Below are 13,502 nucleotides of genomic sequence, written 5' to 3'. Positions count from 1 at the left end.
GGCCTACGAAAACTACCCAAGAAGACTCAGCCTTAGTACAGCAACACGTGCTATATGGTGAGTTGCGATACAATCGGTTGGTTAAGAATCGACTAACACATGCAGTGAAGTTAAGTACGGCATCCACGCTGAGTGGATAATTAACAGTACATCACGGAAAGTGCATATATATAGCGAACATCTTGAGTCATACTACCGGATGTTAGCCCTCATGTCATGTAACACTAAGGGGACCGCTTTCTCAGTAACGACATACTCTGTTATCACTATATATGTCACGCAATCCTAAGGATCCGTTTTGTAATGGTTTCTTTCGACGCTTCCTAATCATCACTTGTATTCGTGCAAATTAAATTAAATCAATGATAATCTAGTGGAAGTTCACACTTTCTTGCCATAGAATATTCATTTAGGGTTCGAAGCTCCACGCACAAGGGTTTGATTCATATTTAGTTGATTGTCCTACCAGTTTCGATTTTCTTACATTTACCATACCATGATTTACTTTAAAGCGTTAAAACAAAGACGTAAATGTAAAAACAAAAACCAAAAAATGAAAAAACAAAATACGAAAAGTCAAAAAGAAAATCCGAGAGCGTAGACTATGAGCCTTTGTGCTGCTTTCAGGAGGACAAAAGTAAACTTTCAAAATTTCAAGCATTTTCACTTTCGTCTAGCTAATGAATTCATAAATGTTGAAAACTTTAAAACACTGATTCTTTTCTTTCCTTTATTCTTTTCTTTCCTTTTTCTCTTTTAGCCATTCAGAAATCTAATTTTCACTTTACTAAGCTTGAGGGTATAAGACGATCTACAGGGAATGTTGCAAACTTTGTTGTTTTCCGACAATTGGTTACTGAACATGAACTTTTTTTTAATGTGGTTAAATGTAATTTAGGCAAAGTTAGACTCGAGGTCAGTGACATCTCGCAGTAACGGTATCCCGACGCATACCCCTATCTTCCGCTGTCATCGCATTTATTACCTCACGCTATCGTTGATCGACTCAGCTAGCAAGTTGCTTATAGCATGTCGCAATCTATTCTAGTCGATCTCTGTGGCCTGTCTGAGATATGGATCATAGCTATCATTACGAAATACGATAAGACGCTACACACGTGATCACGCTAGTTTAATGCCAACCACGCGAACCTTTACTCGCCATCGCTATCGCTAGCACTCGCTATACGACGCTATTACGCTACAACACGAGTTTAATTTTCCCGCCCGCCATCCCTACCACTGGTACAGGTAAGTAGAGGTAAGTATTCCATTGACTGATCGCGGTCAATGTGACAGGTGTTCGGTGGGTGGTGACAGGGTGACAGGGTGACCATGGTTACCGCTAATTTGTGCCTGGCTCCGCCCATCCCACCGAATAAGCACCTAACGCCAAGCTCATCATTAACGGTAAGTTTAACAGTGCGGACAATTGAACCATGAACACTTCAAGGTTTTTTTGACATTTTTTACTAACTATCCAATCACAGCTCTCTGTAGAAACAAAGGAATCTAACATTTTTAGGCGCCATCCAATCACAACAAAAGCAAATCGCAAAAATCTTTGTATTATTTTTATCTCACTCCGTGTGAACTAATGAACTGCTAGTCTGTCGCACAAAGTGCAAACTTTCAGTAATTTACAGAATTAAAACAAAAATATGGCTCATTGACGAAGTAGCTGTTATGAAATAATTGATACACTTTATATCGTAGGGAAAGAAGAAAGGAATATATCAAACCTTTATTTCAACATTAGTCATTTTATGATCAATAACAGGTCGACAGGCAACTAAGCTGACATCAACGAACGGGTGCTATTTCTGCTGGTTTTTTTGATCACTAAAAAACGTCGGAAAAATTCATGTTAGTGAATTTTGTGTGGTAAAAAAAATCGAGTTCCCTTTTATATGGTCTGAACTCTTATCGAACATGAAAGGATGGCGTCAACATATGATCCAAACTCTACAATTGCAGTGAGCCTACTCGCTGTGCTTGTGGTTCCACTTGAGTTTGGATCATATGTTCGGACGCCATTCCATGTTCGATAAGAGTACAGACCATAGAAAAAGGACCTCGATTTGCTTATTAGTAAGAAGCGTTTGATAGAAATATAGTTTAAATATATATATATATATATATAATTTAAAGATTCACCCTAAGGTAGGTGTGATTAGTCTCCTTCGCATCCGTTTTTAGTGTCGGTCGTCACGCAACACTCCCTCCCCACAAACGGCTGCTTGCATTCGAGCTACATTCCTTTCTCATTGTTTGAAGGGAGCGTTGCGTGACGACCCACACTAAAAACGGTTGCGAGGGAGACTACCCAAGATCCCAACCCCTAAAATATAATTGAATTAACTATTTAAAAAAACCAACCCGCCGAAAAAGACAAATACATATATAAGTATAATAAAAGCTACAAGAAATCAACATGAGCAAATAGTAAATGCATTAACTTTACGACATTTTACGTCAATTATTATGAACTGTACAACCAATCTAATAAAACACATATAATGATGGCCAGGAATTTTATGCGATATTCTTAATATATGGAGTTTCACATCTTAGGCATAAATAAACTTATTCCCATACGGATTGTTAGATCTGAAAAGCCTATAATGAGTTTTTAGTGTAGTTCTCTTTGTCTTAGGTTTGTTTATAAGTGTTCCATAGCTTTTGTTTCACCCGTTTCAGTCTAAGTATTTTCGTCATTTTTTTGTCATTTAGTCTTGTCCCTTAGGAGCTTTTGTACGCCTTATGTACGCCCTCTATGTAAATACTTAGTTAGTTGGTGCTCGCAGTTCGTCCCTTCATACACAAATGTAAGTTATTCGTTTCCATAGTTCTTATCGTTTTACAGTTTAATGTTTCGTAGTTTTTCCTATTTGTCATACTTACTGAGTTATTTATCTATTTAATATATTTGTCTAGTCTTTACCGTACGCTTTGCGTATGTGTATGGAATAAAAATCAAGTATGGGACTCACAGTGCCAACACGGATATTTTATATCGAACTGTTTACCGCCGACTTTCTTCAGATTATTATTTTCACTGAAGTTTCATGTTTACAACGGAATATCAAAGTTGCATACGTGAGAAACAGAGAATTCCATATACTCCGTGGTCAGTGATATCTATTACTTCAAAGTCTGATTAAAAACGAAATTCTCTCAAAAACCTTGAATCTGAATCCATAAATCGCAGTTTATTATTATTAATATTTTATTGTGCTAAACATTGAAATTATGTTTTTGATAAACTTTTACGTGTGTTTGTCTCATTCACTTTCACTGGTGGCCTTTCTGAACTCACATTATATTCATTAATTATTATACGAAAGGAACACCTAAAATCTAGTAACTCGTTGTCTTTTTTGGAGTTGAATAAAATCATTGTATTATCCAGACTTTATAGTAGTGGAGTAAAAATATACTCTAAGTAGTATACACAGTAGAATAAATTTAACAAGACAATCTTTTGTCATTACCGATATTCATCCTTTATTATGTGTTTTTCACAAGCAATTTATTAAACGGGCTTCCTGTGGAATGCCCGAAGTTACACTGTTATTTCTTTTGATTACCCAAAAGCCCAATCCCCTTTTAGCGCTTTTTGATAACGGCTTCTAAGTTTAATTTAAATTATTTTATTTTATTTAGATTGGGATACCATTGTGAATAACTATTGTCCCGGACTGACTAGCATCGTTTTCACATGTATTGTAGACTACTCAGTCCAGGACATAGCTATGCAAATTGGTTGCCATTTTGCCATTTGGTGTATAGACTTAGTAATTTTTTTTTTCTTTTCCGGTGAGCAGTTGGTATCCAACGTGAGAGAAAGTGGAAGCTCACACTTTCTCACCAAAGTACTATTTCAGGGTTCGGAGCTCCACGCACAAAAGTAGCGGGGTTTGAGTCATCTTTAGGTGATTGTACTGGTCTAGCAGTTTCGCTATTCTTGCATTGATCATGCCAGGATTTACTTTTCGTACGTGGAAATAGTTTCCGAAAGTAGTGGTTCAAGAACGCCATTCTTATTGGATAGTACTTGCTGGTCATGGCAGGGGTTTTCTGGAATTTCAGGAAAGTTTTGTTGCATGTTTCGAAAGCATCCCACTCCACTCCCTTTACGGGGCTAGGACTATTAGGGTTACCAGATTTAGCGAAATTTGTGAATAGAGTCACCATCTTCATACTGACAGCTCTGTCATCATCATCAAAGCGCAGGTTCGTTTTGGGTGATTTTAGTAACGGTAAACCAAACTTGTAGGCAGTTGTATCTTCATGCGTCACTCCCTTCCATGGTTCTCTTGTAAGTTTACGAGAGCGATGGGCGAACTCAAACATGTAAGTTGTAGAACGATGATGACTATGGAAGGATAAGACATCATGGGTTGGCGCAATAACCATGTAGTCACTTAACATATCTATGTAATTCTTTTCATATGCTTCAGAACTTTCCAAGTCATCCCAAGGCGTGTACTGGGACGCAAGAGCGTCAAAAGCAATAGGCGCCTCCTGCTTGGAAAAATTTAAGATAGCCGGGGTAAAAAGCCTTTTATCCATGTTGTTTCTGTAGTCGGCAATATTGTTTATATTCGGTTTAGCAGTGAACATATTTGTTCCTTCGTTGCTGACAAAACCCGACATCAGTGGAAGCTTATGGAATTCCCCTTTTTCCAATAACTTTCTAGGTTCATCTAGTAGGAAGTAATTGTCAACGAATGGCTGTATACTATTTGGATCTTTGTTGATTTTAATGATATCGCTTCTGGATGAGTTTCGTAAGCAATGGAGGGTTAATTGTGAGTTTTGTCTTTCGCAGCCTAAACCTTTAATAAAAGTCTTGCTGGCTTTTAAAACACTAGCTTTTGGTTTGGAGGCAAAAGGAGTTAAGGCAACGCCGCTGACAGCTATTCCACGATGGAACAGATTCTTGGACAGAGATGATAAATAATGTAATGAGACACTCGATCCTCCTGCGCTTTCACCAAGGAGAGTGACGCTACTTTTATTTCCACAAAAACCATCAATATTGTCTCGAATCCATTTAAGGGCCTCTATTTGGTCGAGTAGACCCAAATTCCCCGGTGCTTCTGAGTCCCCCGTGCTAAAGAACCCAAACGCTCCGAGTCTGTACTGGATGGTAACAAGAACAACACCTTGTGTTGGAAGATACTCGCCTGGGGATATATCACGAATAGGGGTGCCTGAAAAATAGCTTCCTCCATGAATATGGACCATCACTGGATATTTCCTCGTGCACTTCGTACTTGGAGTATAGATGTTCAGAAAAAGACAATCTTCGCTCATATTTTCACTAACGTTAAACCCAGGCCAGGCCAATTTCATTGAATCAAGGTAAGCTTTATTATCCAATATTTGGAAACATATTGGTCGGTAGTATGTGGCGTCATAGTCGTTTGGCCTTTTGTTCATAAGAGGTAGTGGGACTTTGAAACGAAGACATCCTGTTGGCTTTTGAGCATATGGAATACCCAAGAACTTGTACACGGTCTTCGTTTGTCCATTGTGTAATTGAACAGCCTCTTCTTTCCCAAGTACATCACCTTGTTGTGTTGAGACTCTTATCGGTGTTACAGACGCGAGTAAAACATGATGATACAGGAGAGAAAGGAAGAGAAAGATGTACAACGCTGACATCGTTGTGTAGCCAATGTAAGTCCTGCTGACAGGTGATATTCTCTGATACTGTCTGGTGAATGTGTCTCAGTTTTATGTCCCACCAAACAACGTGTGAGGTGACTATGACAAACAAATAGCTCTCATCGTTAACTTTGACTAAACGACCTGTTCATTCATTTGTTTTACATGAACGAATCCTGAGTTTTTGTGAAGGTAATGCAAAATTTATGTCAACATTGCCGTCGTTGTTAGAAACCTGAGAGACTGGAAAAAAAAAAACATTTCGCGATTTTGTTTTCATTGCACATTGGTGACTCGGGGTGTAAGGATCATTGAAAAAAATATCCTTCATTTAAAGGAACACACTTACATCTATAAAGTAGCAATAAATTATGCGTTCGCTGTGTGTAATGAAATAGAGAGAATAAGAGAAAAATACCAAGTGCCCTTGACACTTACATCTATCTTTGAAATGAAATATGTACTTTTTTACTTTCGTTTTTCTACTTCTCAGTTTTCCATGTTCTTCGCTTTAGATTTCTCATAATCCTTTGTTAGTTTGAAATATGATCTGACATCAACATTATCAACATTCAAGAGACTTATAATAAAATAAAAACAGTCCAGCCTAGCTTGGCATATATTGCTGGTCTATATCGAAATTATGACATGATATTAATATTATATATATATATGCGTTCTTCCCCTTTCTTATATTTATCATTTTCCTTATGAATTTTCTCTTTTTATGTATATTATGATACATTATAGTTTTTCTTACATTTCTTTGTTTGTATATAGTATGTATTTTACGATACCGGCTTTTAGCTGATTGGGCCACCCTGTTTAAATAAAGATTCCATAATCATAACCATGACCTTTACACGTTCTTTCTAGCTTCTTTTTTTCAAGCCTATACCCGTAAATTTAAGGTAAAAAAGTCGGAACGATGGGACTCGAGCAAAGTGACACTTCAGCACCTGCTGAACTAAACGAACACAAAAAAAACAAACGAACGTCTTTTCTTTTCTTTTCCTTTCTTGTATTTCTTTCAAGCCTACCCGTTAACGGAGTGCAAAAAACAAAACTGAACAAAAACAAAACAAAACAAAAAAACCAATAACAACAACAACAACAAAGACAACAACGACAAACAAACAAACAAAAAACTGGAAAGTATAAACTGTAAGGCCTAAAGAAACACTTGATAAAAACTAAAGTAACACTTCTACACCTGCTTAGCTAGAAAAATTCCATTCTCGGTCACTCGTCCGTCAAGTTTGGCTAAGACACGCATTTCATCCTTGGTCACCCGTCCCTCAAGTTTGGCTAAGACACGCATTCCATCCTTGGTCACCCGTCCGTCAAGTTTGGCTAGTAAGACACGCATTCTATCAACAACAAGTATCTTTATTACCAATTTACATATATACATATATATATATATCAAATTAAGCTTTACAATAGTATTATTTAACCAAGATTCAGGTAATAGCTGTTCAGTATAGCAAGCTAATCGAGCTGAGCAGCCGTTAACTGTTTTTAACACATTGATAAGGTCCATCCTTGGTCACCCGTCCGTTAAGTTTTGGTTCTCCTTTTTTTCCCTAACGCTTTTCGTTCAATGACTGGTAGCATTTTTTGAAATAAGGAAACGCAAAGAAAAGTTTTAAACAAAACTTATATATAGTAGATCAACAACTGAAACTGTAAACATTTTTCACTGCATGATCAGCCACATCCTTAAACATAAACTCAATTTGTTTTTGAGTTCAACAGGAGAATGAGAAAGAAACTTTAGCACCGTGAAAACGTATAACCTTTCGAACGTTATTCTGTTGGATCCAGAAGAGCAAAAGAGCCAATTTTGAGAAGACAAAGGACTAACGTCCAATTAAATTTGCTAATTTAAAGAATCCTAGTCAACTACAATGCACTGCGCCCCTGTGTTATGTTTACTTCGTTCGCCTACATCGTTCTCGAAGCTCTTGCCTACACCGATGGACTACAATTTCTGCAAATTCACTATATCAATGTCCTCAAGTTCCTCAAATTTCCTTCCTTAAATTCCACAGCAAGTAGGTTGAATTTTTCAGAGCGATTCTCTTTGTCATCACAACACACATCACAACTTTCAAAAATCTACCTTATATTCTTTGCCAAAATTTCTCAAATCTCTTGAAAAGGTTTAAACCAAGAGTTCTAATTACACGTTGTAACAGTACAACAGTATATCTATAAAGAGCACTAAACTAATATAGCTGCATGAAGATGGTAGAGCATCGGTAGTACAATTCCGAAGGTCGTGGGTTCGATTCCCAGCGAGGTCGGAAATTAATTTTTCCGAATTTAACTTCCAAGGGCTTTCGCCCGGGATAACCTCGTTCCCAAGCACTATAACTTATCTATATTTCTATATCTTCATGTATTTCATAAGTGCTATGCGGTCTTGATATAGCTGCAGTTCTTTTATCAGCTTTTTCAGATTATTTTCGTTTACGAGGGCAGGCAATTCAAACATTTCTGATTGTTTGTTCCACATGTTTCGTCTGCAAGACATATATGATGCATATGATATGTTCTTGTTAGGGACATCGTCACTTCTCCATCTAGTTTTCTACGTCAGTCAAACAATGCAAGCACATACACATCAACACACGTCGTCCCTTCATTATTTTCTTCGTTAGAATTAGTCAGGTCTTCACCGAACCAAATGCGATACTCCTGGCCAGCGGCTACCACCAGGGGGTTTGTAAAGTTCTTAAAAATGAGCTCTGCAGAATTATAATTGGAGTAGGGCAGAAGGTATCCTAGTGCGTTATGATAATCTATGAATTCATCTTGGGGAAGGATCCTGTGGTCGTTGCTGTTGGTTATGATGGTGTAAAGATGTTTATCGATAGCAGAACCCCATTTGCTTCGTTGTTCTTTCTCCCCACTAAGCGCCACGAACCCAGATACATATACAAGCTTGATTCCTTTAACTGTTCCACTTTGATTGATATAAAAACGGCCAAATGATGAGTATTTTGCTCCAAAGCAAACAGGACTCGCGTTAATCTTGTGCCATTTATCTACCAAGATGAGAAAATCATACATCAGTGGATGAATGGATGAATGGATGGATGGATGGATGGATGGATGGATGGATGGATGGATGGATGGATGGATGGATGGATGGATGGATGGATGGATGGATGGATGGATGGATGGATAGATGGATAGATGGATGGATGGTTGTTTAACTTATCATTACCATAGTACACTGTCACCAAAATAAATCACATGTTCAAATCATAACCAGACTTACATGTCTCGTTACAAAGTTTACCCTTGAATCCCTTCGGGCAGTGGCACTGGAAGTCATCGTACTCAAGGACTTCACATGTTCCTCCATTTAGACACTTGTTGGCCACACATACTTCCTGGAATATTAGGACAAACATTTCAGTCAACATATTCCCTATTTCCAATTTTCCATGATAAATGGCGGCAAAAAGGCTGTGCAATTAACGTACAAGAATAAAGATGGAAGACAGTCTGCATTAAATATAGGAAGAGACAGTTATTAGAAAAATTGCTTTCATGTTCTTATTAGTTCAGCTTCGTAAATATTCTAAATCATGAATCAGTTAGTTTGGTTATCTTTAAGGGACCGTCGTAATTGTCCAGATCTGTAAAGTCTTGCCTCTCTTTTTCTTGTAATTTATCTTAATAAGATCCAGAATTCATCAATTCATCTGTTATTCGGCATCAAAATGTGATTTGTGATTTTGATTTCAAATTTGTTTGGGTGGCCTTGGTTAATGTAGTCGCACTTTAATCTTGCAGCTCAACATGTACAACAATTAGACCAATATGTGTTATGACGTTATTGGTGTAATTGTTTTGGAGTAATATGAACAACGAAATGTATGTATGAATATATATTTGTACTGCGGTCGTAATGTATCAAATTGAAGTAATCCTCGCAGTATGTCAAGCAACTTATGGAGCTGCAAATTGAAAGAGTCAGAAAAAATTCTGAGTCTTGAAAGGGAACAACGAAATGTAGCCCAACATGTACAATATAGGGGAACAATTAGATGTTGTTGGTTAATTGTTTTGGAGTTTAATAGTTATATATAACAACCAAATGCAGCCCCAACACGTACAATATAGGGATATATGGAACAAGTACTGAGACCAATAGTTGCAGTGGTGATGTTACGTTGTTGAGTGCGTAAAAGAGAGTGTGTAAAATATTCCAATATTTAATGAAGGTAAATTCCCTGCTAGCAGAGTCTCCCTCGTTGACGATTCTTGGCAGAGATAATAGGAGACTCTACCGGTCTAGGCCGTTTTATTCAGAATTTGTTTTAATCACAATACAGCGAATTTTATTTCACAGGAATGACGTATTTAGCCAAGAGTTATCTATCTTATTGCCCTCAGGGTTTGATGTGTGCATGCATGAGTTAGCCGTGTGAGCTAGATCTTTTAAAGGGCCACTTGGACGAAAATCGCTCCAAAATTAAAACTCTTTCATTCGAGCTGGAACTTTGCTGAAATAATCTAGAATACAGTAAGAACCACCCACTGGAATATCTTTTTGATATTCGAAAGGAAAGGGCCAAAATTTTACGATTTATTTTCGTCCGCCATTAATTTCTTTGAATCACAGAATTCGACTCAAGAAGACTGGCACGAGTACTTATGACGTCATTTACTCAACCCAAACCAAAACATTGGTGGGTAATGTATGTGCCATGTTCGTAAAACTCGGTTTATTTGGTTTATTCAGAAAATATATAATGTTTCATTCGGTTTCCTAACTACTATATGACCAAATAATGTCTAGGCGCTGAAATTTTTCAGTTTCAATAATACTGACGATCATAATTCGAAAATTTCAATACATCTCGGCACGCCAAGAATCACAACAAAGTAGGACGCATGGACGAGATTCTAGCGGTTCCATCGCGCGAAGTGACTGAGATATTCGGGATTTATTCGAATCATTTTAAGGATAACAATTTTTCAAGGCATATTTACATACGAGGGCAAAGAGCAACCCCACAATTTGTGTCCGCGAGACATCCGACACAATGAAAGAAAAATCTACGAGCTGAGTGACAGACGCCGCTGTCGCGCGAGTAATAAATAAGAAACCTTTGACATGTTCTATTACAAAGATGATATTAGATAATCGTATGTTTGTACCTATTCAATGCATAATAAACATTTTGAAGCAAATAATAACCGTTCTGTAGTAAATCAACTAGGAGAATTACGAGCTCACATTCTAAATTGTTCGGCACGTAGATCTAAGTATATTGTCACAAATCTTTATATCACAACGCAGAATTCAAAAGGCAATCGGTTGTTTTCATAACATCAATCACTATTAGATTACATTGAAACTTCAAATTTAAGATCTTTATATCATGGACAGTACGTAGCAAATACAAATAATGAAATGAACGTAAGGAATTTTTATGAAAACCTCTTCCCAAGCATTGCTTCTTCTTCTAGTTCGGCTTCATCTTCATACATTATAACTTATGGTTCTAACTCTTCAGGATTGACAAAGCGAGCGTCCAAAGGAGTTTCCATCATATTTGAAGAGGTATCAAAGGTTTTAAAAAAGTCTGTTTAGAGATTCTTTTCACGATAACGCGTTTAAAACATCAAATAAACTTCAGGTAATCTAACAAGAAATGTATAGTCAAAACGACGCTAACATGACGGTGTTGAGTAAATGACGTCACAGCGTAAAACTGCTGTACATAATGACTCGTTGGCCGTGACACAAAGAAATTAATGGCGGACGAAAATAAATCGTAAAATTTTGGCCCTTCCCTTTCGAATATTAGAAAGATATTTCAGTGAGAGGTTCTTAATGTGTTCAAGATTATTTCAGCAAAGTTTCAGCTCGAATGAAAGAGTTTTAATTTTGGAACGATTTTCGTCCAAGTGGCCCTTTAAAAGTATGAAATGCGGAGCGCGAAGCCGGGGGTACTTACCGTCACTCGAGTATAGTGATGATAGTCTTGAGAGGCTTTTATAAGGCCAGAATATTCGTTCCCCGTCCAATTTGTCAGCAGCTGACATTCGTACAAACCATCTTTGTCAGGCCTGTCAGCTATGTTCAGTGATAAACAAGAAGGTACACCACCACAACTCCAACAACACTGAAAAATATCCAGTACTGTAATGCTTTGAATGATGTCGCCATCGAGTCTGAAGAAAGGCATTTTGGCGAAGAAAGATTCGGAAGATTCAACGACGCTGGAACTTTTGAAAACGAGAAAAACTTGCAGTAAATAAAGAACCTTGAATTTAGTGAAACTTTTGCAGACCATTCTTATCTTCTTTCTTTCTCTGTGCTTTCAGTAACTTTGGAGGCACAACCACAGCGAGAACCAACACGACACTGGCCGAAATCGATCCGTCACTACAAGATGAAGCAGTATATGAAAAAAAAAAAAAAAAAAAAAAAAAAAAAAAAATCTCATCCGTTTTTAATATAATCCCAAAGTACTTAGCAGGTCATATCTTTAATGAACGTTCTCTCAGGTTAATGTTGTGTTGATTATAATATCAATGGGCTTAAGCAGAAAAGACGTTGATATGAATGAGATCAAAGAAATAATTTCCTTTCATAGGGGCGGTATGTGGTACCAATAACCTGATATTTTCGAAAACGTTTAGTGTTCCCGCCAAGTAAGTAAGCTGCGCCTACAATAACCGTAAATAATTTTTTTCTAAACGCTCTCCCGGGTAGAAGATTTAGTAAGTAAATAAGAAAATAAGTAAGTAAGAAAGTAAGTTTTCGTCCTTCCACGTGCTAAAATTTTTCCTCGGTGAAAGATTTCAAAGTAAAGTATTTACAATAATTTTATGCTATTTGCTTCAACAATCAAGCACAACCTTCAAGCACTGCCAAGTGCTTATTCGTAGAGGATTTTTCAGGCATTTTGACAGTCTCTCAAGAGATTTTTTTTAGAAAGAACCACCTGTTATGGCTTATCGAATGAATTTTGTGTTGACATCTCAAAACCTCCATTCGTTCAAAGTAAAGCATCGCGTATTTTATAAACTGTGAGTAAGTTAATCTTATAATATTTTGTAACTACCGTATGTCCTATAACCTTATATGTTTTATTTATGCTTATTAAATTCTCAATTTCCTGTATGTTCGTGTTGATTTATTGCTCTGTTTTATCTAAAAAATAACACTTGAGTTGGTATTCTCTTCAGTGGCACTGCTCTTTAGGGCACTACTGAAAACCACGTTTAGTGAGTAGGTTTCCCTCATTAAAGATTATCAAAAGTGGTTTTTGTATACCAGATCGAATATAGCTTCATTAGTTACATAAACCCTTTTATTAAAAGAAAACCGAAGCCAAAATACACAAACAAAGATTGTTCTAGTTGATGTGGCAAAATACTTGGACGCTAGAGAAAATAATCACTTGTATCTGATGGTCTTTCAATAACAGCAAAACCTCTGTAAAAACATTTAAAGTGTGTAGACAGCTTCTTATTCAATATTCTCAGCATGGATTCTACATGAAGTGAATAGCTAGTTGAATTGCAAAATATCCAGCTAAATTGAGTGGTCTTTAAGTTATGAATAATATAGAACATTAATTTAAGTCTCGGCATGATTTTTTTTAGGAACGTGCTATAGTGCACAAAACCAAGCCATCTCTATAATGAATAATTAATGATATCCGCGATTAATGACAGAAACAAATATGGCGACATATTCAGGAATGAATGACAGCTTTTTTAACGTGGTCATAAAGATGGTGGATAGTTATGACATGACTACTGTTTAGCCCAACAGAACATATAAGTTA

General features: G+C 36.9%; 2 protein-coding genes across 2 annotated transcripts; both read right to left on the bottom strand.

Moving 5' to 3' along the window:
• Positions 1–3,482: 3,482 nt before the first annotated feature.
• Positions 3,483–5,773, bottom strand: LOC116287350 (acetylcholinesterase-like). The gene has a single exon (XM_031694025.2). The coding sequence runs from the start codon at positions 5,671–5,673 to the stop codon at positions 3,868–3,870; it is 1,806 nt and encodes a 601-aa protein (XP_031549885.2). The 5' UTR covers positions 5,674–5,773; the 3' UTR covers positions 3,483–3,867.
• A 1,271-nt stretch (positions 5,774–7,044) lies between these two features.
• On the bottom strand, positions 7,045–12,112 carry LOC116287654 (uncharacterized). Its single transcript, XM_031694343.2, has 3 exons — positions 11,661–12,112; positions 8,966–9,080; positions 7,045–8,729 (listed from the first exon to the last, which is right to left on the bottom strand). The coding sequence occupies exons 1-3, from the start codon at positions 11,997–11,999 to the stop codon at positions 8,278–8,280; spliced, it is 906 nt and encodes a 301-aa protein (XP_031550203.2). The 5' UTR covers positions 12,000–12,112; the 3' UTR covers positions 7,045–8,277.
• Positions 12,113–13,502: the final 1,390 nt, after the last annotated feature.

The sequence above is a fragment of the Actinia tenebrosa genome, unplaced genomic scaffold (genome assembly GCF_029948245.1).
Source record: "Actinia tenebrosa isolate PJP-AT-01 unplaced genomic scaffold, QUT_ActTen_1.0 PGA_scaffold4__44_contigs__length_22323623, whole genome shotgun sequence".
NCBI lineage: Eukaryota > Metazoa > Cnidaria > Anthozoa > Actiniaria > Actiniidae > Actinia > Actinia tenebrosa.
The sequence above is the reverse complement of the archived record's forward strand: the minus strand, read 5'-3'. Positions and strand labels throughout refer to the sequence as shown.